At 41.2% G+C, this 24,630-nt stretch overlaps 1 protein-coding gene and 2 long non-coding RNA genes across 5 annotated transcripts in view; 1 reads left to right on the top strand and 2 right to left on the bottom strand.

Annotated features, from left to right (window-relative positions):
* LOC118694496 (uncharacterized) overlaps positions 1-5,803 on the bottom strand; it is a 19,015-nt gene extending 13,212 nt beyond the window's left edge. The window contains exon 1 of the long non-coding RNA XR_004981453.1: positions 5,775-5,803. This is a non-coding gene — a long non-coding RNA (uncharacterized LOC118694496). The remainder of the gene's footprint in view (positions 1-5,774) is intronic.
* On the top strand, positions 1,788-18,794 carry ZNF831 (zinc finger protein 831). 3 transcript variants are annotated; one of them, XM_054516651.1, is made up of 5 exons: positions 1,788-2,009; positions 6,360-6,416; positions 9,849-14,052; positions 14,525-14,667; positions 16,306-16,603. In XM_054516651.1, exons 3-5 carry the CDS (start codon positions 9,880-9,882, stop codon positions 16,478-16,480), a joined length of 4,491 nt encoding a protein of 1,496 aa, XP_054372626.1. In that variant the 5' UTR covers positions 1,788-2,009; positions 6,360-6,416; positions 9,849-9,879; the 3' UTR covers positions 16,481-16,603. The 3 variants fall into 3 exon arrangements, with proteins under 3 accessions (XP_054372626.1, XP_054372625.1, XP_036251495.1); XM_036395602.2 differs by lacking the exons at positions 1,788-2,009; positions 6,360-6,416 and adding an exon at positions 17,051-18,794 and having other exon boundaries at positions 9,857-14,052; positions 16,306-16,476; positions 16,581-16,755; XM_054516650.1 differs by lacking the exon at positions 6,360-6,416.
* LOC118694495 (uncharacterized) lies at positions 5,803-24,630 on the bottom strand. The gene is made up of 3 exons (XR_004981452.1): positions 24,549-24,630; positions 23,279-23,424; positions 5,803-6,040 (listed from the first exon to the last, which is right to left on the bottom strand). It is a non-coding gene; the product is annotated as an uncharacterized LOC118694495 (long non-coding RNA).

Genomic DNA, 24,630 nt, shown 5'->3' with positions numbered 1-24,630 from the left:
TTCTTTTCTTTTACTTCTATCCACACACAAAAAATGTTTACAATGCCAGGAAAAGGACCAGTTTTACCAAATTGATTTAAGCAATGTCAGCTTGCAGACTACATCAGTTGTGCAATGGCACTGGGTCTGCATGAATGGAGCCCTGCTGGCAGGCAGATTTCTTGTCTCTCCAGACATTCACTTTTCTGTGTCAGCTGAGCACACAGATATTTCTCCAGCAAAGTTTTCCTGCAGCTGACCTCAGCTGTTAGTGTATACATGGAAAAAGAATTTAAGTTTCTCCTGTGGCCAGTGGCCAGACCCCACTTAGTGCCAAGTCAGGCTGTACTGCTGTGTAATAATGGCAATAGCTGAGAGTTTTACCCCACAGACACAGAACTGAGGACTGGTTTTCATCCACTGTTGGGTGATTCACTGTTTCACTCCTTTATCAGTCTTTGTCAAAGTGTGGGATCAGCAGTCTGAAGCCCTCCAGTCCAGTCCTGCTGGTTTTACTGACACTGAGTTGTGCTGGTTTGACATTCAGCTCTGGCTCCTCAGCCCTGGGTGAGGAGGAAAATGACTGCCAGGGGTGAACAGCAAGGGGGGCACCACCCAGAGCCTCCCCTTTTGCTTCCCTGTCCCTGTGCACGCAGCTGCTCTGCTTTTCATTGTCAGCAGGACACCAAAGAAATCCTGCTTGATTTGGGACTCACCTGGATGTGTGAAAAATGGACACCCTGCACCCCACAGTGCACATGCCTTCTGTGCAAGCACAAGATTTTCAACCTGGCTGTCTCTTCTCAACATACTTGAAGATACAAATTTAGCAAGTGTCAGTCCCTTACTATCATGGAGCAGCTAAGTCATAAAGATTCCTTCAAGTTTTCAGGTTTCCTTCTAAAACTGCTTTGTCTGTCTTTCACTCTTTGTGGTAAAAAGTATGTTTGAGAAGTGTTCTTGCTTTTCTGACAAAACCTTCCACCTGTCCCTCTCAGCAACAGTGTGTTCATAACTGTTTTAGTCACTGTCACTTGTGTCAGCATTTTTATATCACCTGAAATCCCATTTTCCTCTCATTCCCCATGATGTGACAGGGAACAGCCCCTTTGTCTCACTCCTGTTGGTCTCCAGTAGTTACAACCAATATTCAAGCCGGTTTTCTGCCCCATTTAGATCAGTAAACCTGAGGTGTTGCTGGACTAGTGAACAAAAGTGGGCTGCCAGCATGTCCTGGTTTTTGGCTGTGTTTTGTGGAATATTCAAGGAATAGTCCTGGGCTCAGGTGTCCTGCCTGGCCAGTTGTGGAGTGGCTGCTCTATTGTACTGTGCTACTTGATGCTACCAAGATTTAGGCACCTATTTAGCGTGTTCTAAAGCACAAATATAGGTGTCCTGTGAAGACTTTCACTAGGGAAATCTGGATACCCTTCAGGAATACAAGCTTTTGTAGATTAATTAAAAAATAGCAGCAAAAAAATGATAACAAAATATTCATACTCTGTAAAATATAAAACCTTCCTAAATACTCAATTTACCTTTTTTCCTTTAGAGGCTGAGGGAGAAACTTGACTAGATTACATCTGCTAAGTTAAAACAAAGCAACAAAAAACCCTTAGAAAAAGATAAAAGGAGAAAAGTCATAATTTTTCATTTATGCCTGATGGGGTTGTGTGTTTTGGTGGTTTTTTTTTTTTTTTTAACTGTTTGCAAATCTTCAGTGTAATGGTTTGAAACCCAGTCGTGTCATTTCTTTACGCCCACACACAGAGCTGCAGTAGTGCAGACACTGTAGCAGGCAAACCATATTCCCAGCATCGGCCATTAAAACTCTTCCTACAGCAGCGTGGGCTGCCTGCACCCCCTGCTCTCTCTGCACACACCCCACCACCCACCCTTCACTGTTCAAATGCTTAAAAAAAAAGGAGAAGAGAAAGACACTGAAAAAAGAAAACAGGATGCTTCTTTTGTTTCAACGCTATTCCAGGGACCTGAACCTCTCCACCTGCCTGTGAATTGGCCACCTAAAGGTTAGCAAGTGTTTTGTTGTCATTTTCTATGGACAGAGCGAGAATTCAATTCTAGATGGCAAGACAGAAATTTTAAAGTTACAGTTTTTTTTTTTTTAATTGTGATGGTTCTTTCACTTAGCAACGAGAAAGATTTTTTTCATAAAACACAAAGCATTTCAGTTCTGGCCCCACTTCAGCTTTTCAGAGGGCTTTAATCGGAATTTCTTCATCATTTAGTCCAACCTTCTAAACTTTAAAAGATGGATTAGGGTTATTATTTTTCTGTTAGAGCAACCTGTTGATTGCAGTCTGCTGGCTGGAGGGTGTTAACTCTTTCCTAACACGGGAAATGCACAGGAGTAAATTTGATGAAAGGATAAAAGAATTGAAATCCTTTGAGGTTTTTAAGCACTAAAAATCCTATTTTTTCCTCATTGTCAAGCCACCAAGCATGTTACAAAACGAACAGATATGTTAGGCATGTTTCTTTTTAGAAATAGTGATGTAAATCTAAACTAGAGACATATAATAAACTAGAAAGCATTTCTTATAGCTGGAGCTGAGAAAAGTAGCAGTGTAAGAAGTAGAAAAGGAAATATTCTTGATACAAATTGCATGAAGAGGTCAAAAAGGCTAATACAGTGTTTACTTACGCATTAAAATGTATTTTAGGCAACAATATTTTTACTGATTTAAGCCTTTGGAGTGTTTTCATTTATGGATATTCAAGAAAAGGAACATAGGAAAATATAGAAAGCTGTATAGTAATGATAAAACCAGCTGCTATTCTGGAGCAAAGGGAAGGTAAAGCAGATCCTGTTCTTCCTAAAAGATTTTAATACTGTATTCTGGCACAATATTTACAGAAATAATTGTTTTAAAAAGCCCAACCTAACCAGCTTTGCTGATATTATACAACTGTAGAAGTGTCAAAAATATTTGTCCTTAGGATATGGTACAAGAATTTCTAAGTTCCCCAGCAGGTTTTCCAGTGGCTTTGTACTTTAATAACACGCTAAGAAGGGCAGAACTTCAGAACAATGACTTGTACCGAGCAGCAAGATTTCCCAAAGTCAGAATTTGAGATGTGACCATGGAAAGACCCTAAAGGTTTCAGGAGATGATGGAATTAAACACTTCCAGCCTGATTCTGCAGGGAACTGAGGCTCCCAACTTTGTTCAGGAGGTACCGGCAGCGTGCGGGCTGCGGGTGGAACTGGCAGAGTTGTGAGATCAGACACAGCCCTTAAGAACAAGGGGAAAGGTGAACTCAGTACTTCTGTTATGAGATCTTTCAAGATAGGAAGTCAAACTGAGAAAAGAGCAAAGGCAGAAATAGTTTCCAAGTAAAATGAGATTAACAGTCATTTCTGGGCTAACCAGGAAATGTGTCGGTTCCATTTTGCTTGATGAATTGAGAACTAAAAATCTCCAGACCTGGGGTACACTCACAAACGTTTTGCTTCCATCACAGAAGGAGTGTTTAAAGTACCTGCACAAAGTTTATTTCAAACCCTATGGTTCACTGTGACTTTATGATGCTAAGATTGAAGTTGAAGTTTTGTGTGGTCTGTCAAGGGAGTTGTGCTGGCTGCCAGTGTTGGATGAGCAAATGGAAATGATAATCCCACTGTCTGCATCTTCCTCTGACAGTAAGATACTGTGTGCTGCTCTGAGCATCACTGCCCTCCCAGGAAAAAATAATAATTAGCAATCCTGGAAGAGACTTTCTTTTCGTTTAACTTTGTGAAGTTCATTAAAACGTGTAGTTGTAGGATCCTCAGAATCTATTTCCTCACCAGCACAAGAGGAATGTTTATTGCTGCTTTCACTTGCTCTCACCCCTGACAAAACTCTGTAGGTGTCCTTGAAAGATGCAGGGTTTTAAACACCTGGGGTGGGACCTTTTCCACTTGGGACCCAGAAATGTGTACTAATGATGTGTGGGTTTAACTCCTCACATCCTGATGGGGACATGAATTGAGAGAGGAGAGCAGCCCCAGAACTCCCTCCTGTGCAGCCCCTGACAGCAGGCTCAGCTTTGTGCATAGTTTAAATTGACACTGTGCTGTCTATTGAGACAACTGAAGTTAGCTGAGTTTCTCTGAGCAGGACAGTATTTTGTACTTAAATGAATATAAATAATCTTGCTTAGAGATTGCAGCTGAGGAAGCATCACATAAGTAGATTGATTAGAAAGAGAAAAAAAAATCCCTTAATTTCAAACAGAGCTAATGCAGTGTAATACTGATGCTCTGAATTTTGTTACTTCTAGCCATTACAGCAGCCTGTTCATCCACATAAATGGGAAGAATCACAGGATGCTGTGAAGGACCCAGAGTCACTTATTCAAGATTTAGAGATTTTAGATCAAGCTTTAAAAGGTTCTGCTAAGCCCTGAAACCTCTGTGATAGTGGCAAATATCCAGACAGCCACTTGCTTTTGTTGTAACTTGCTTTAATTAATTATTGCCTCCTTAAGCCTCTCAGGGTAAACAGTTTGCCATTTTAGCATTTGGAATTCGATACTGAGTGATGTAAATAATGAATTTTAAATGCTTATACATGTTTTCAATTTGATACTAGGTCCAGCATACTGCTGCAATTATTGGTACTGTTGAAATTGTGTCCCTTTTAAGTAAATTCACCTTAACTTAATAATAGTCAGTCTCAAAGTGGAATAAAATATAATGAGCTCCAGAAATGTGATCAAACTGAAGACAAACTAATTTTGACTGGTTATGTAAAATGCCCATAATCATCTGTTTGTATGATTTGATTCATGCCAGTGTTCTATTATAAGATGTGCATCTTTTTTCCCCGTTGGTTTGTTGACTGTAGCATGCAGTAATCCTCCAGAAGATCTCACTTAGAGGTGAGAACACATTCCTTTAGGAAAGTATCTCCCAGCAGAGCTGAAACTATTTGCTGCATGTAATTCTCTCCATCTGGACAGACTGAGTCTGTAGAGCAGAAGCATGAGTCACTGTAAAGCAGTTCAGAATGTCAAGTATTTTCTAGATTCACAGATTTGAAGTGTCTGCAGTGCCATTACCAATTACTGGGAGCATTTCAGGGTATGGGAGAAACCAGGAGGATTTTAAGCGGTAATCCTGGGTCCTGTTAAGAGCTTTTCTGCCCCTATGTGACAGGCAAGAAAGATGGGAAGAACAAGACAGAAATATTTCACCACCACCAAAATTAGAGGCCTGCTAAATCAGGGCTCCAGAAATAAATGGAAAGCAATTCAAAGAGCAGGCAAAACTCTCCAGGATCAATAAAGCTGTTTGAAATGAAAATCCACTGAGGCCTCTGGCATTAGTCTATCACCAGAATTATTAAAAGAAAGAGCTCCCACTGAAGTGGATATTGGACAATTATAACTTTACAGTTTCACCACCACCCAGCCAGGAACAGGCTGCAGGGTCTGGACTGGGCAGCTGCTCATCACAGCGAAAACAAATAAAATAAAACTGAAAAGAAAACTGTATCTTCCAAATACATGGTGTATATATATACATACATATATGGTGTACCTAAGGAAATGATACAGGCCAAAGATGACAATTTTGTAGCATTATTGGGAATGCATATTCCAGTTTGGGATTCACTCAGTCTGCCAGCAGAGGAGGTTGAGCCATCCCAGTCCCTATTTTAAGCAAATGCTTGCATAAAGAAGAGTGGCCCCTCCCAGGCACCCCTCAGTGCTGTGCACTGTGTTGTTACCTGAGCACTCCTTAGGAACTCAACACACAAATAAAATCTAATTTTTTTTAAAATTACCTTTTTAACTGCACTTGACTGTGCCTTATCCCGTTCTCCCTGCAGCTTTCCACAAGTTTATGGAGGTTTGTTGAGCATGTCCCAAACACTTTTAACAATCCTGAGGCATTTTCCCACCTGGTTCCTGCTTTCTCCTGTCCCACAGGGCAGGTTAGAAGAAGCTGGTGGACAGCACCCACACTGGATAAATTTAGCATTTCATATGTGCCAAGGGTCTTCTCTCCACCATTGTCTTCTTTCCCAACATATCTTAAGAGAGCCCTTTACTGTAAAATTAAAAGAAGATTAGCTTTAGGAGTACAAATTAAAAACCCTACCATTGCATTTCAGGAAAATACAACTGAAAGCAGAGTACAAACCCCCCACGTTTCAGAGATTCTTTTTAGAGCTCCCTAATTAAATAGTGATAAAGGATACAGAGAGATTGAAATGCCACTTCATTTTCTTCTGTTTCAACTCTTCCTGTTTTCTGAAGGTTGTTAATGTGACACCAATGTAAAAAAAAAAAAAAAAAAAGAAAACCCCAACTTCCTACTTCTAATCTGTTTCAAGTCTTTGTCCTCGTTTCTCTCTGCTTGCATCAAGTATTGACAGAAATGAGACTTTTTTGCTGAAATGCTGAAATGCCTGGATCAATCAAAGGTATGTGAACTAGAATTATTTCCAGACTAAAGACTTAATTATTTCCAGACTTCCACTTCTGCTCCCTGGTATTTAATCACTAAAAGCGTTTAAAAAAGGTAAAGACTCCTGGTATAATTGAGTATGTTGTGTATGTTCAGAATGTTGAAAACCTGCTTCTGTGGGTTACAAAAATAAAGGGACTCTGTCATGTTTCCAGGTTGTACCTGCAGACCAGGGTGGGGGACTGAGCAATTGAGCTTACAGACTGATGCTCTGCTCAGTACTGTGTCAAAATATGATATGAAAGTGCAGAAAAGAAGCATTTACATGTTTAGCTATTGATTTGGTGTATAATGATGGGCAGTTGACAGAGCATTGCATGTGCCATGCAGAAGACAAAAATCTTTTGGTTGTGTAGTCCAAAATTATACAACAGTGCTGACAAAATGAAACAAGGTTTCTAAAATGTTTGGAATTCAGGAAGAAGTCTATAAAAATGAAACTTACTGGATTTAAAATTAGGAGTTTTTTAATCCACCTCCTGTGTTAAACTACTTTATATTTATAAAGTGACTAAGACAATTTCTGCTACAATGATTTTTTATCTGAAACTGCTCCACTTTCCAGTGTTCCACAGACCTGCCTGTGGTGCTTAGTTAGAATTTCAAGTTAGAATTTCAAATCAGGAACAAAATAATTGTATTTAATGGGATTTTAGTGACCAGTTGTGACAGCTTAAGAAATCATTTTAGAAAATTCTGAGCTGGCCAAATCCTTCATTTAGTTTTGTTTATTGGAAAATTTTCCTTATCTACTTAGGATCAAGTTCTTATGCTGGTAGTTCAGTGCCACAAGTTACAAACAGCTGAGAACATGGGGTGGATGCTCAGTAACAGAGCCCAGGGCAAAACCAACAGAGGAAGTTCTACAGTTGGGCAAGGACTACCCTGAATCAGCCCTGGGGCAAGATTACTTTGAGATAAGCTATTTTTGTCAACTACAAAGAAATACAGTGGCCTTTTTTGGAATATAAATAACAGATGTGAAAAGTCTGATGGTATTTGCCCCAGTAGAATACAAGTCATGGCAGTTTCACTCAGGAAGAAAGTATTTTCTTGCTGTGAAAAGCAGCGAACTACCACATCTGGTAGAGATGTGTTATTACATTCTTAAAAGTACATTAAGTATCACCATTAGCTTACTTGTTGAGATTTATTTAAAACTTTATTTTAAATTTTCTGTCGCCATGTAGGTATTTTTGTTGTAGAGCATTACAGAACACCAAAATGAGTCTCAGGCTGTGTCGTTGGCCCCAGAAACTTAACAGCATTAAGTGAAATTACAGAGCATCTGGTACTTGGGAACCACAGTATGATTCCTATGAAAAACATCTGTCTGTGGTGGCCTTGAAGGGCCCATCAGCTCTGCATGGCCTGGAGGAAACCAGAGAGAGAAACAGTTTGTGCCACTGGAGCAGGCTGCTGGGGGAAATGTAAATTATGTGGAAGTGTATTTCCACACTTCTCTCTGGGGGAGGGAGGGGAGCAAAGACGTAGTGACTTGTCCTGTCTGATGTGATGCTTGTTAGGTGTTCTGCCTACTGGGTATGTAGGCTTCACTTTTCTTCTTGCTGTCTGTTCTCTACAGCATATTTTTTCCCCTAAACTTTTTAAAAAATATTTTGGAAAAAGTACTGCATACTTAATTTGTATCATTGTCTTATTATATGCTGCGTTTAAATTTAAAAGTGACCATATAACTTAGCAACCATCTTAAATGGACTTGACATGTTGATAACATCACTTTGGAAATTAGAGAATTCCACTTTTATTCTGTAGGGGTAACCACATTGCACAGTATGGATAATAACTTATTTCTTTAACAAGCCATATTCTTTTAACATTCTTTAACCATTATAGTCACTACTATAATAAAAAGCCTCTTAAGTGATTATTCCACATAGAAATGTCAGAAGTGCATAAGAAAGGTCCATGCTTGATAACTGAGCTTAATTTATAACATTCATAAGGAAGAAAAAAAGGCAAAATCTAACATTTTGCTGTGCAGAGATCAGTTCATTTTACACGTTGTTGTCTTGGATGGAACCAGTAAAAATTTCAAACCACATTTTGAAGCAATTCTTTTACTGTTTCCCAGTAATGATAACCTATTAAAATGATCCAAAGAAGTTACAGAAAAACCACTAGAGATTATGCAGTAAAGCAACAAATTGCTGATTTCAAATTGAGCCACTGATTATGTTATTCCAAATGGGTTTTTAATGGCTATTTGCAAAAGAGCAGCCCATTATTCATAGCAGCCAGTGCATCCAGTGAGCACAGCTGAGCAAGAATCAAGTAAATATTCACAGATCACTTGATTTTCACCCAAACTGTAATTACAAGGGGTTATGCCCCTAAGTCTTTGAAAGAAAATGTTCATCTTGCTTATTTAGATAGTTTCCTCCTTTGTTTCCTCCTTTGTTTCTAAGAAAGAAATAAAAACAATACAAATTTTTGCTGAAATAAGTAGTCTGGACTGGCACCAACCCTGCATATATCAGGATAGATTTCAAAAGAATAGGTTCACTTTTTTAAAAAGAAGATGTTTTCATTTGGCATTGAGAGCATCTGAAAACAAGCAGTACACCATAGTATCTCCATTAATTATACCAAATTAATTTGGTCTACACAAAAGCCAGCTTTAATTTCTCACACTATTTTCCTATGATACCATCTTTTCTACTTTGCAGATATTTATGCAAACCTGACTTGTAAAACAGGACATGAGTTTCATTTTGTTCACATATTTCCTTTTTACACCACTGGTTGCAATGTGTTTGGCCTTAGCTCCCTTAAACTGGGGAAGCACAGATAATATGCAGGCAAGTTTAATGTCCTGTGTTTGGAACTGGTTGCCCAAAGAAACTGTGCAGTTTTTATCCCCAGAGATTTTCAAAACCAGACTGGTAACACCCTGAGAGCCTCATCTGACCTCGGTGCTGACTCTGCTGTGAGAAGGTGTTTGGATTAGAGAAGTCCTGAGGTCCCCTTTAACCTCAACTGTTCTGTTAATATTGTTAATGAAATTTAGAAACATGATATAAATATGTAATGGAAATATGGTTCCAGAAAATGAAAATTGTATTATTTCTGGTGTTCTTAGAGCCTCCATTTGCAAATCTGAAACTCAGACTTGTTTCCAGTGCTTTGGGTGCTCAGTGTAGGTTGTAGGAGCGGTTTTAAGTGCAGCGTTGAGTGTTCTTTACACTGTAACTCCTAGAGGAAAAACGAAAGAGGAACCAATTTAATTGGGAAAGGAAGTGGTGGTTGTCTGTATAATGCCTGCATGTGTGGTATTCTCAGTTGCTCATTTGCCCAGCCCAGGGTGGGCTGTGTGTGTGTTATTTCAGCCTGCAGACCAGTGTTTGTTCTGTGTTCTCCCTGGCAGGTCCGTGAGCCCATGGCAGCCGGGCCCTGCCATGGAGGCCCAGACCCCGCCAGGCCCGGGCCCGTCCCCGCGGGGCCCCCCGGAGCCTGCCCGGGGCCAGGCCCTGCCACAGCCCCTGTACCTCAAGGCCCTGACGATCCCGCTGCTCCAGCCCGTCCAGCCTGGCTGCTTCCAGCCCCACGGGCCCTTGGTGGCCACCAGGAGCTGCGTCCACCTCGATGGCAGCAACGTCCCCCTCATCCTCAAGCCGCTCGTCCCCTCAGAGGGCACGGAGCAGCCTCAGCCGCTTCTCCAGAAACAGCTCGGGCAAAGCCTGACCTTGAGCATAGTCAGCACTTTACCAGTTTTGTCATCGCCAAGTCCTTGTGTAAAAGCATCTATTGGGAGCCCGGGCAAATCAAAAAAATCTGGGAAATACATCTGCAAACACTGTGGACGAGATTGTTTGAAGCCAAGTGTCCTTGAGAAACACATTCGCTCCCACACGGGAGAGAGGCCCTTTCCGTGCACCACTTGTGGCATCGCGTTTAAAACCCAGAGCAACTTGTATAAACACAGGAGAACTCAAACACACGTCAACAACACCAGGCTGCCCTCAGACTCTGACATCAGTGGGGGACCAGAGCAAAATGAGAGATCAGCAGAGAGCACCACCTCTCCCCAAGGCAGCAAAATCTTGAGTAGCACCAGTGAAGACCAGGGGATGCACATCAAACAGCCCAATTCAGAGACCAGTGCAGCAACAGACACTAAGAAACCTCATGAGCTCTCACTGCCAGCGACAAGCTCCTCATCAGCTGCTTCAGAAAATCTAGAAACAACAAATCAATCACTGAATTCAAAGGCTATTCAGGGGGTTCCTGAAAGAGAACCTCAAAGTTTATCATCTCCAGGAGCTTTGCCAAATGGTCCGAGTCTGAGAAAGAAGATGCAGGAGCAAAGAACTCCGACTGCCAATAAGCACATTCAGCTGCAAAGGCAGCAGGCAACCTCTTCAGAGAAGCAGTGGGATTACAAAGCCTTGGACTGCAAGCTGAAGAAGTGTGAGAGCACTGACTCGGGGTATCTGTCACGCTCTGACAGCACAGAGCAGCAGATGACATCCTCCAGCCCCCTGCACAGTCTCCACGAGCACAGCACAGAACTGGAAAATGAAGCTGCCTTCAGCAGCCCAACGTGTGCCTCCAGCAGCACTGCAAAGCCAGAGGCAGCTGACAAAGCTACAGCCTCGATGCTAGAGAAAAAGAGGCTGGAAGAACACATTTCAAAGCTTATTTCTCACAACAAAAGTGTGGTGGATGACACCCAGTTAGACAATGTCAGGCCCAGAAAAACTGTCCTTTCTAAACAGGGAAGCATTGACCTTCCAATGCCTTACACATACAAAGACTCTTTCCATTTTGATATCAGAACTTGTGATGTAAATAGGAAAAAGAATATTTCTCTTTGTTCAGCAAAATCTACCTTTGCACCCCTGGAGAAATGCAAGCCAATGTTTTTCCATTCAGTTCCCACCCAGTTCTCCACAACAATCGACACTGTGCCTGTTACTCGGAGCAACTCCTTGCCTGTTGTGGAGGGAGCGAGGATGGTGCATGACAAAGCAGGATGCTCAAAACCACTTTCTCTTACTAAGCACTCTGTAAACACAGGCACTGCTGGTTTGCTGCCTAGCAACGATCTCACTGCCAGTTCAGTGGATTTCCCTAATAGCCATCCCCGAGCTCTAGTCAGACAAACTGCAGTGGATGATTTGCCCCTAAGTAACGTGGCTGATCATCCTTCTCTGTCAGAGGAGCTGAAAGGGACTAAAAAGCTTGGGGCTGGAGAAGTAATCAGTGCTAAAAATAAGAAACACAATCAAAGGAAGTTGAAGATGTTCTCTCAAGAAAAATGGCAAATGTATGGAGATGAAACATTTAAGAAAATCTACCAAAAAATGAAAAGCAGTCAAAATGCCAAGAAAATGAAACAAAGAGAGAATAAGATTACAGATAGTACAAGCCTGACTTCTAATTCAATGGAATCAGCCAGCAGCACTGAAATAACTGAGGAAAGAGATGGCAGGAGCTCTGCAACTGACAGTCCTTCCTCCCTCGTGACTGCAGCTTCAGCCATGGGTAAAACAGGAATGTCTACTGATGGTAACCGTGTTCTGCAGAATGTGTCCTCTGAGGAAACTTCAGACAGAGTGTCCAGCCTAATGGAGACATCACATTCCATAACTTCTGGAGCTGTAACCAGCCAAGCTTCCCCAGAGCTCAGTGGCAGAGACATAGAGAAATGCACAGCTGGCAGCAGCACACTGCTGGCTCCAAGCACTGGTGAGCTCAGGCTTCAAAATCCTGAGTGTCAGCTGAGCAGCCACGGGAGGAATGAGGACTGCTTGCCAGTACAGAGTAGCAACTGGGAGAAACCAAGCCCTGGGAAAGAATCCAGTGCATTTGAATTAGATTGTAAAAGCACCTCACACAATTATGGGAACCAGCAGGGGACTAAGGAAAGTGGCCAGCATGGCCTGATGCCCCTGTGGGTCCCTTGCAACGACAGAGAAACTGCAGGGAAATCCCAGACTCTGCCATCAGAAAGGAAAAAGCTGAAATTCGAAGTGGAGAAGACACAAAATGTGATTTCAGTGCCCTGCCCTAGTCCCAGTAGTGAAACCACTGAAGTAAGTGAAGCAGAGAGAGGCCATTGCTCTGGCACTCAGTGTCTTCCCACAGCTCCAGTGAAATTCTCCACTAAAGCAGAGGAACAAAAATCAAGCACAGGAATTAATGAAGCCACTGGAGGTACTGAGAATGTGGAATATAGGAAAACAATCAAACTTCCCACACAGACTCTCAATTACTGTGACATCAACCTTTTTTCGCATCCTGCAGGTATCTCAAAAGCTTCACTGGTGGGATTTTTAGGGTCTGAATTAAGGGGAAGTGATTCCAACTTGCACAATGCAGCAGATGGAGACAACAAATCATGTCTTGTAAAAACAGGAGCAAAAGTGTCACTTCCCAGTGACAATGCTGTGGATGTGTCTTCTAAAAGCCATCATCTGCAATCTGATCATTTAAGTCCAGTCCCACAACAAAATGCCTTCTCTCCAAAATATATCCTTAAATTGCCCCAGGACAAGAGAGCTTCAGATCTGTCACCTTTGCTTCAATCTGAACAGGAGATGGCACCTGGCACACCTGTGACAGACACCTTAACCACCCCACCCTGCTCTTCCGGCAGCACATCCCTCCATACTCATTCCAGTGATGCAGTTTGGTCCCCTTTAAAATCTGAAGTGAGACAAAAGGCTGGCAAAGAAGAAATTCAATGGAATCTTCACACAAACTGGAAAACTCCAGGATTCTGTTTACCAGTCAACTCAGAAACCGCAAATATCTTAACCACAGCAGAGAACACCTTTCTTAACCAAAACTTCAAGCAGCAGGATATTGCAAGAGAGGATTGGAAAAACAAACAGAACAAAAATAAATTAAATTATCAAAGGCAAACAGAAGAGAAGTGGATGAGTAAAAGTACTTGCTCTATACAGACTCCAAAGAAGAAAATCTGCTTTACTTCTGTGTATACAAGTGGCTTTTTCATTTCTGCTGATATTAAAGATGATAGGAAGGCTTTACATCACCTTTGCTCAGGAAGTGACTCTTTGATAAAAACATCAGTTTCTAGCAAAGATGCAGAGCCAACACTCCTGGAATGGGACAGAGAGGGAAGTCCACACATCCTGAAGGACACCCCAGCACCACTGCAGGATCTGCAGCATTCCCAGAGCTCAAGAGACAACCCCACTTATTTTTGCCATTCTTTTGGCACTTTCTACTGCCACACTCTCAGCACTCACTGTAAAGGATTCCCAGTGCTGCCCCACTCTAACAGGACCAGCTGCTCTGGCACTTCTCCAGTGCCAGGCTCCAAAAGCAGCTTCCCATCCCTCAGTGCCGAGCCCCGGCTGACCTGGTGCTGTCTGAGCAGGAGCCTCCCTCTGCCCTCGGAGCAGGGGGGCAATGCAGCCTCTGTCCACCCCTCCGTGCCCCCCTGGCACAGGGAGCCCAGCAGGGAATGCACCCTCTCCAAATACGACATCTCCATTTTCAAAATGAGAAATATTAGCAAGACTGTGGCATATGGCTTAACAAACACAAGCTTGAAAACGTTGGTTTCATCCTTTTCTAAAGGACATCAGATGCAGGAGGTAATATTAATAATTCTGTTTGCTTTCTCAAGAGGGTGTTATTGGCTGACAGCCCACCTCCACCCTCTTATTAGGAAAATTAAATAATTATCAGAAGTGTATTTATGAACATTTACAGGCATTTGCTGATACACAATTTACAATTTATATTTTTATAACATAAGTCTATATTAATTTGATGCATCAGAAAGATATATTTCTATGTGAATATTTAAGTTCTTCACTTTTCAGAATGCTGATAGTGAGAAGAGTGAATTTCTATTTCTTGATTTTTTCCCCTTTATGGGGATTTTTTTAACATTTTTCTCTAATAGCATCTGTTTTCATTCTAAACGAATATTTGACTTAAATACAGAGTTGTGCTACTTCTATGCTGTTCAGTGCTATTTAAAACATGCACAGATTTCCAACTTCTCAGTCAATGTCATTCACAGTTTTCATGTACTTGATTTTTCCCCAATATTCTCAACAGTTAAGCTCAGACGTTCCCAGTGGTTCTTTCAAAAATATTTCAGAGCAAAAGAAGAGAACAGTAGTTTGCAAAAAGGAAAAACTCTCAACAAATAAACTCAAGAGGAGCCACAAACAGAAGAGGATTAAAGTCACCCCTAAATGGTAAGGAGTATAGCATTCAGGTTCACTAGATATAGACATAATTTTGTTGTAATGCGTGTAAAAACTCCACAGAAAAGAAAAAGGTTTACACAAAATTCAACCTTATCAAAACTGTGGGGAAAAAAAGGATAAATCTCTCAGAAAGAGCTGTTCTTATACCAGAGCAAACTTTGGGCCCCAAAGGTAAACTATAAAAATATCAATATGTTGTTTACTATTAGGAACAGACTTTTCTAAGCAAACCAGACATATCCCACAGAAAGAAGATGCCTGGTCAGTTGACTCTCTCTATGATTTAGAATTTACTGGTATCTGCCAAAATTATCAGCATTAACTTTTGTTTGAAGGGGACCAAAATGGTTCTGTTTTTAATCCTGTCCCAGCTCAGAGCAGTGCGTGAGAGCCTTTGTCCTTGGAAGATCCATATCCTGAGGTGGTATTCACAATACCAGGACAATAAATATCAAGTTTAACACCAACTAACAGAACCATCTGTAGTTCAAAGGATCATTTGGTTTAAATAAAAAAGCAGGAAGAATTTGAGCATAAAACTATCAAGGGCACATTGTCTCAATCAGCACAGCTCCTCCCTTTCAATGGGAATTCCTATCAGTGGAACATTTACCCTCTAATCTTTCAGGAGTGTGGGGCAGCAGGATGCCTGATGAATTGCTTCAGTAAGGAACACATATTGTGTGCACACATCCCTCTTTATTTCATGACCAAAATCAGACAGAGTGACTCCCTTGAGGACAAATCAGTGTCAGTAACTTAATCACCATGTCCAGCTCAGCAAACAGCACTGCAATTCTGAAGGGTCATAAGAACAGAAATAGAAGACTCAGGTCTATGTCACCCAGCTGAGTGACATTCTTCTAGGACTTTTTCCTGGTTTGATTTTCAGGTGCTGTTTTGTTGCTGTGTTTTTTTCACGTGCTGGTCTCAGAATGTGTTTATATCAAATTTATTAGGGATTTAATTAAGTACAGTGTCCTGAAAGCTCAGGTCATGCCTATTAGTAGGTAACTGGCCCAACTGGTGACCACCAAATGTAATTGAATTTTCTAATACACCAAACACCTGAATAAGTGCATCCTTTTAGATTTACATCTTGGTCTGTGGATAGTGACAGTCTATTGATTTAGGGATGGGACTTCAGTGTCACTTATTCAGAGTAGAAAATAAAGAAGAGTTGGATTATTCAGTGTGGGTTTGCTAAATAACCAAAATCCTTGTGTTGTCCTTTAGTGATGATGAGCAGGTAGCACTCAAGAAGTGAAAAGGAAAAAACACAATAACCACACAGCCTCAGGTGATTCCTGTGTGGTTCAAGTCTTTGTGAAGTATATTGTTTTAAAATTCCTGATATAAGAAAAAGGATCTGTTATTCCTTAGTCATTTTCTCTTAGAAAATCAAGGATTTACTGAATCCTAGAGAGAAATAAAGATCATAAAATAATTGTGGGTCTCTTGCCTAAAATCCAGCTTTTGTTTTTGATTAGACATAAACAAGCATCTCCTTCCCAGTAATAAACTGTTGTTAGACTTTAATGCACCTGATGAGGTGGTGTTGTTCTCCTCTGGCTGCTCCCACATCTCCCATATTTGTTTATCCCCTCAATGCCCCTGGCACTGCAGGTACAGAGGGAGGCACAGCCATGGATTTGCTCAGCTGAAAATGAACCGGCTGAGCAAGAGGCCCTGTTTTCCCAACAGAGCTCTGGATGCTTTGAGAAAGGGCTGCTCATCCCAACCCCCCAGATTTACTAAGCATAAGAAGTGCCATCCTCCTCAATCCAAGATGCAAGGGTAAGTATTTGGAATATTTGTGTGGAAATATTATTTCAGTGATATAATGAGAAATGTAGCAAGTTCAAGCATGGTGGGGGGGGGGGGTGTGATAAAAATCAAAGTTTAACCAACCTCTTTTCAATAGAGAATTATCTACACCAGCAAAAAGACACATCATATTCCACCTCAGACAAACAACTTTGCAGAAGGAAAAAAGAAGCAAAGAATAACTCAGGAATATCTTCCCATACTGAAAACCTAAACCATGTTAAACAAAAAGACAAAATGGATAAAAAAGTAGGTATTGTACCTTAATTCTTGTATTATTTTTTATTAACAGAAAAAAGAACGGTTAATTAAAACCTGAATTATATTCAGCTATTTTAAAGTTGAAATTGAAACTATTTTGTATCACAGATTTTGGTTAAAATGTTTAAAAATGTGTTAAAGGTATTTTTCGGGGTTAAAATAAAATGAAAACTTACTAATGTTAGAATTAGCTAAAATAACAAGTAAACTTGAATAATTTGTATGAAATTGCTCTGGACTGAAAACTTTATGTATACATTTTTTACCTTCCTAATTTCTACAGGACATTTCTGGGCAAATCAGGGAACACCCAAGAACAAACGCCTCTGTCCAGAACATTACAGCTCCTCTGGGAATAGCTGTGACAGCTCATTCCTTTTCCTCCCGAGCTGATACATCCCTGCAGGAGTTCAGCAGGGACGTGGCCATTTGCTGCTGGGTGACACAGCCCCTCGTGCTGCAGCCATCCCTGCCCGGGCAATCCCGGCCAAGCCCTCGGAGCCACCCCCTGGCAGCTTCCTTTGGGTCTTGTCCTGAATTTACAAACACAGACATAGGTGACCAGCCTGACAGCACAAACCCAGAGGCTGCTGCTCCTCTTTCCTTACAACCAGGAGGAAGCCAGGAAAACATATTGAGGGTAGAGTCAGAGAGCCAAATATTTGGGATATCAGAGCCAGTGATCCAGGCTGCTGGAAGGGAGAAAGCTCCGAGTGAAGAAAACACGGATTCACCTCGCACAGAGAGCTCAGCTCCCAGTTCCCAGCCAGGATGTTCACGTTTGTTTGGATCCCAAGCAGAGTCTGCTCCTGAGACAGTCACGAGGGCTCAGTTACCCAGCGGGGAACACTCACAGAGGGCAAACTTAGCTCAGCATCTCCTGGAGCTGCACGGAAGCACAGACAAGAACAGATCCCACCTGCAGCCCAATCCCTATGGAAGGCCACAGGGAACAGCTACTGCTACCTTTAAGAAGTCCCTAATGACTCTCAAATCCCCTGAGTTCAAGAGTTACTCTGCAACACCCCCCAAGACATACAAAAAGAGAGGTTTAGAGATGATGAGGAAACAAACGCGGGTGGAATATGATGACACGAGCAGTGATGATGAGGACAGGCTGGTTATAGAAATATAGCAGCAGGCTGCTGCCAGGGCTTGTGTGCCAGCCTGGAAACTGCCAGGGATCTTTGATCCATAGTTCTGAAACACCTTAACATCAGCAAAGCCATTCCTCTGTGCCAGAGGCAACACCCTCTTTGGAAGAGCCCCTTCCTTTCAAAGACTCAACCTTTTTAAAAAAATTCTCACTTGAGGCTGGCATGGCACATTTACATGCAAGAGGCAGCCCTGTGCTCCTGACAGGTTTCCAGCATTGTTAATGTTCCTGCCAGTCTCAGAATTCCCACAAGTGCTGCCTGCCCGTGGGTGTGTTACTCCAAGCCTGCAGTGGATTGGGTTTCTTCAACAATACAGCTGCAGCAGCTTCCTCAGCTCAGATTGCCTGCAAGGGTTCACTTGTGTTCCCTTCTCTATATTCCTGTTTCTGTAGTCACTGCCTCTGTACTGGGAGTGACACACTGGCATTAAGGGCAAGATCTGTTCCCTAAGTTTCTGTGATATTGGAAGAGCCTGGAAAAATGCTGGTCTTTTCCATGTTGCACAAATGTCAATGCTTCTGTGTGAGAGATGACACAAGCATGCTTTGCTTTGTGTTTTGTGCCTTTTATGCCAAGATCTACTCAAATATTCTTGATTTTTAGGTGGAGAATATGGATGTTAGCTGTTGGTATTTCCTTGTGGTAAAATTTCTGACAAGGATTTTCTCATTATATTTGTCACATTGTGCTCCAACTGATGTCATCTGGAATGTTTCATTTTTATTGTAATTTTAACTGCAATGATGCCATTTTATGGAGATAAAGAAGCTATATGGCAGAGCTTGTTTTCTTTTTTTAACAAGTTTTGTGCTACAAACCCTAAAATTTACTGGTTTCTATGTGAATAAATAATTAGATATTTCAATTTGACCAGTGTGTTGACTTGCTTGATTAAACTGATGAACACTAAAAACATTCCACTTCTACATTATAGTTGAATTCTGTACTTAAACTTCTCCTGCTCTTGTATTCTGATTCATGCATAGGGATTAATGGATTAAGCTACATGGGATATTTGGAGTTGCTTTTTAGTCATGCTCAGGCAAAAGATTAAACAGATCATACAAAGAAATATAGTACAAATTATCTGAAACAAATATATGTGTATGTGTAAAAAAATGCCCAAGCAGCTCAGAGAGATAAACCATGTGCCAAGTCCTGTGCAATTCCTGTGTGTTTGGATGCCCTACAAATGTGACAAGGCTTGAGGTTGCCACAACATAGCTTCACATTTATTCTTTATCTTGTTCAGTATTTGTGCTCACAAACTGGTGGGTATTGGGGTATTGGGGTGACTCCCAGGAGCACTGAATTGAAATAATGTGAATTCAATGAAGTACACAAATAGAATTTGTGAAGAAAAAGAGGAAAAGAAAGGGAGGAACCATCAATATTCACACAATATTGAACCATTCAAAGTTCTGGAGCTTTTTTTGCTGATGGAATCACTCAAAGCTACAGCTGGATTCTGAATTTGTAGGAAAAGCAGGAGAAGAAGAAACACAAAGCTTATAGAGATCCCCATATCAGTGTTCCCAACAATGCTGTTGGCCAAGCACCTTTAGAAAGCACAAAAATCATGGCACCAAACCCCACCAGCACCTCCACAGCAACAATCTTCACCTCTTGCCTGTGCAAGAGCTAATTATTATAATACATGGACATGTAAGGAATATTCTAAATTTTTTTGCATAATGTTTGTGGCTAATTGATATATTTTAAAGTGGAATTTCTAGATCAGTAATTCAGAAATAATCTAATCACAGACTCAGAAGTGCTGTATAAAGAAACTTTTGTCCTGCATAGATTTTAAGCATGAAAACCAGAAATTTCTGTCTTTCTGCAGCTGTAGCTGGAACAAAAATGGGACAAGGTTAAGGTAACTGGGAAAGTAAATTTTAAACTCAATTTTCTGACAGAAGTTATCCTTGACATTTTAGTTCCCTATCTTGTGTAACAGTTTGACCTAACATTAGTTCTTTAAAAGTGCCACTACATCCATGGTGGCATTTTAACAGGATCACTGCAGAAGGCAGTGACTCCAGCTCAAATCCTTTTAGCCACAACAGCCCTTGGAGCAGCCAGGTCTGAGTCAGGTCTGAGTCAGACTCACCAGTGTGTGAGGACTGGGAGAAATGGTCTTGGTCTAAGTTAGGGACCTCAGGGAGTCTGCACATCCAAATCCAGCTGCCTGTATGGAAAACTGCATTTCAGCTTTCCAGAACACACTGTACTCACAAAAAAACTAAACAGGCAAACTCCTCTGTAGGTTTTACACAGCACAAGAATCAGCCACTGATGTGTTTAATTCACTCCCAAGCAGCTGAACATAAAAACCACAGGAGGGCACCAGGCACAGAGGGAAAAATCTGTTTCCTTCTCCTCCAAAGCCAGCAGCAGTTCTGATGGATCATCTCTTTGCTATAAGCAAAGCTGAAATTCCTTTGCACATGAATGCACCTCATCAACTTTATCCTCCTTCCAGTGAAGGAAGCAAATTAATAAGGAATGCTGATTACTAATTAGGTCTATATTCAACACCTACATCTACCCAGGCAGATGCAAATTAGTGGATGTTTCAGATTTTGCCTCTTTAACTGGGAACACATTTTTTCTTATTGTTTCAGACTTTTCTAGTAGATCTATTAAATATTGATACTTCACCGATCTGCCTGGCAAACCCCAACTCTTACACAAAGGTGGGTGAGAGGGGTGTGAACCAACCAGAGCAAGCCTGAAATCCCCAGCAAATACAAAGAAATACCTTGAATAAAAGTTCTGGCTTGGAGCTGCTGGAACTGGCTCTGTAGGGGAAACTTCCAGCAGCTTTTCACAGAAGCAGCCTGCAGCCCCCCACTACCAAAACCTTGCCACACAAACCCAATACAGCATCATGTTATTTAGGACTGGAGGAGACTTTCTTTCTAGTCCTATTTTTACCCATAAAATCTTGTTTGTCAACATCTTCCCCAAAACACAATTCCTAATATATTTAGTGCTTCAGTATATGCCCTCTGACACACACAGGGAGCAGTACACACCTAAACCTGGTTTTGGATCCTGCCTAGGTTTTATTTGCATCACCAAATTTGGTCCCATTCATCAGTGCTCATATTGAATTAGTTTTCCTGTTGTTAAGTAGCTTTGTTAAAGCATTAATTTTACCTTAAGGATTTGTGTGGTATTATGGCCACAGATTAAGGCTTCTGGCCTGTATTTTTCATTTACTATCATCATTCCATGAGTCACATGGATGAAAGGGTCAATAGTGGGGTTTTTTTTTTAGACTTTAAGATACTTTGAGATTCTTGCAGCTGATTTAAAGTGTCCTGGTGGAACTGGACAAATGTCACGTAGAGGCTGTGTCTTCCAGGGAGCTGTAATGTTACCACAATTTGGTAATAAGGCATCCTCTTAAGTACTTAAACAGAAAAAAGTGTTTTTCTTTCTCACAATCAAGGTACCTATTGACTACTCATGACAATTTCCTGAATATGTTCTGATTTTATGTAATGCCTGAGGTGTAGAGGGGCAAGAGCAGTTAAACAAGGGATGAACTCTCTTGAACAAACTTGTGGGTGCTTTGCAAAGGAGTCAAAGAGAATTCTTGTGCCATGGCTGTATAGATTATTTTAGCTTTAAAATCCTCACTATGAAAGTCTCATTACCAGTCCCTAATGATTGTCAGGGTTCAAAACCCAGTGCTAAACAAGGTGATTCTCATAGAGTCAATTCATTAATCTCTCATCCATTTTTTAACCATCAGAAGGTTTGTGCACGTGCATCTGCCTCATGTTCTTGATTCACTGATTGACAAACAAGCAGTGCTGAGTACAGCACCAGGAGCATGTTCTTAATCCAGCCAGGACTGGAAGTGTTTCAGAGTGAGCTAGTTGGGATATATTAGACTGATTCTTTTCAAAGATTCTTATGCCATTAACAAAAGGAGGGATTGGATGAGAGCCATGGGAGCTGTTTCATAACCTCCTGTGGTCTTGTTTTCCAGCTGACTGTGGCGGCCACTCAGGTCCTGCTGCTCAGGTCAGACATTCTGGACCAGCACTGACAGTTAAGCCTTGATAGAGTCAGCCTTCAATTACACTTTCTGCTTTACACTTAACTCTGCAAAGCAAAGCCTCCTACACATTACAGGGGTATTCACTGGGCAAAATTTAGGTCACATCAACAGCCCTCCCCACTCTTTTTACACTAATAGAGCTATAATCAGTGTTTGTATCTGAAAATCTATGATTTATCATTCTTGAGAGTCAGATTTTTCTTGAAAACATCCTTATTTCATTGCACATGCCCAAATTAAACATTCTGTCTCAAACACAGCTGGGAGTATGACAGGCTCGCTCAGCTGAGCTGCTGTCCTTTCTCCTCTGTAAAAAGAAGCCATTACAGAGATTTCCTCCTCTCCATCCAAATGGTTAATACAAAGAAAAAAAAAAATCCAAATTGATTTCCGTAACATGCTTTGGCAGCTACTGAGGTGAGCAACTACATGGGGAAAAGGGAGCCAGGGTTGTTCCCACCTGTGTTAGGAAACCACAGTCTGAGAAGAGCAATACTTCCCTGGGAAGCTGAGCCAGGACCGTAACAGTTACCTCAAATCTCCAAACTTGTAAGTACAAATGCAATTAGGAGATTGGCACAAGCAGCAGTTCAGAGGGTTCTGTGCACATACACGTTTGTGTCTTGGCTGGGAGGAGAAACAGGTAAAATTACACTCGTTAAAAAAAAGTAATTCGATCATTAGCTCCACAATGCCTCTTAATGCTCCCTTTGCTCACAGGGAATCGTTTGCTTTGAGCTCCTCAAATGGAAAGACACAAAAAGCCATCACAGCCTCTGCAGCCCATGAGTGCTTGGTGTTCCAACTCATCCCACTTACGAAAAAGTTTTGTATAACTTTTTTGGTTCTAGTTATTTATGGGTTATTTTAGCTCCAAATGGAGAAAATGTTGAAAAGGAAAATTATACAAAAGTCTCAGACCTCAAATCACTGTCTGTACAGAAGCAAGAAAGTAAATACAGCAAAGTAAGGCATAAAAAAACTGCCTCATCCTGCCCAATATTATAAGGCTTAAGAGATTATGTGAAAAAGGATTTACAAACTTTGATTTAAAAATAAGAACAAAAGCAAAATGGTCATTATTACATGTTTGATATGGAAAACACCAAACCTTTTTTTATTCATACCAGATGTGTATAGGCAGATGTGAACTGTTGGACAATATTCACAGAAGTGGAATTAGGGAAATATCTATAATTAATAGCATGCCTGTGGAAACATGTTCTGTGCTTCAAAAAGAATTCAGGTGGTATTAGAACTGGAAGAACCTCCTTACCCTGAAGATGTTGACAAATCTGAAGAAATTCCAAGCAGTGAAAAAAATCCTGATGGGAGAAACAGATTACTTGTGCAGAAACATTAAAGGAACCAGTCTTCTGCTCTCAATTACACCAATGTGGTCCAGTTAAATTCAGTGGCAGTCTACCAATAGAACCAAGAGAAAAACTTGATTATAACATATGATATAAAGGATTTGCTTAGAAATGATCAGAGGAAGAATTCCCTTTAGGAAGGAAAGGAATTGGTAAAACATTTTGGGGAAACAATAGGTCCTGTAAGATTTAAAGTGCAAAGAAGGAAAATACAGCCAGAGAATGTTCCACTGTAATAACATCTAAATACCCAGGTCCTCTGGGAAATTCAACAGAAGTTAAAGCACAGTTACTCACTGTACAGAACAATTACACACTGAGGTCTTCAGAGAAAGCCATCAGGCTGTTCTTCCCCTGGATATCCATGGAATCTTCCTTCCTGTTATCCATGGAATCCTCACAACATCTATGCTCATCTTTTCTGTGCCCACATCCATTGTTTCTCCCCACCTTAATTCACACAGTAGTGACTAATGCATTATGAAAATTCATCCATGCTGGATCAGTTATAAAATGTAGTTGCATTGCCTATGTGCTCTGTCTACCAGATGTTTCCTTTTGTGTTCATCAAGAACACATTGTGTAAGAAGAGCTCCTCTAAGCAAAACACCCTCACCATTCTTGCTTTAATTACAGTGACACTGCAAAAAATGGGGCCAGAAAAAGAGAACTCTTATCCTTGGCTCATGGACAATAGTATCAAGAGAGAATTTCTAGGATAGATCTGACAATACTTATATAGAATCAGAGAATCACAGAACCCTTAAGGTTGGAAAAGATGTCTAAGGTCATCAAGTCCAACAATCAACCCATCACCTTGTTCACCACTAAACCATCTCCTCAAGTGCCATACCCACACATTTTTTACCCGCACATTTCTAGGGATGGTGACTCCACTACTCTCCTGGGTAGTCTATTCAACAACTTGTCAAGCTTGACAACTCTTTCAGTGCAGAAATTTTTCCTGAGCTCCCATCCAAACTTCCCCCGGTGCAACTTGAGGCCATTTGCTCCTGTCCTGGCATTTGTTACCTGGGAGAAGAGACCAACCCCCAGCTCACTGCACCCTCCTTGTCAGGGAGCTGTGGAGAGCCAGAAGGTCCCCCTTGAACCTCCTTTTCTCCAGGCTGAGCCCCCCCAGCTCCCTCAGCTGCTCCTGTTAGATACATTTACCAGTTGCTGGTCACAGAGTGCATTAATTTGCTCTCAGAGTTGGTGGGCTTCTTCTTGAAGCTGCAACACCCTCGCAGCAGTG

Source organism: Molothrus ater, chromosome 17, assembly GCF_012460135.2.
Source record: "Molothrus ater isolate BHLD 08-10-18 breed brown headed cowbird chromosome 17, BPBGC_Mater_1.1, whole genome shotgun sequence".
NCBI lineage: Eukaryota > Metazoa > Chordata > Aves > Passeriformes > Icteridae > Molothrus > Molothrus ater.
The sequence above is the reverse complement of the archived record's forward strand: the minus strand, read 5'-3'. Positions and strand labels throughout refer to the sequence as shown.

Bases quoted from the DNA above. Each gene is read 5' to 3' on its own strand.
- ZNF831 (XM_036395602.2), top strand. From the start codon at position 9,880: ATGGAGGCCCAGACCCCGCCAGGCCCGGGCCCGTCCCCGCGGGGCCCC. The intron at 14,668-16,305 runs GTAAGGAGTATA...CTGGCACTGCAG, and splicing joins ATTAAAGTCACCCCTAAATG to GTACAGAGGGAGGCACAGCC. The intron at 16,756-17,050 runs GTAGGTATTGTA...TAATTTCTACAG, and splicing joins AAGACAAAATGGATAAAAAA to GACATTTCTGGGCAAATCAG.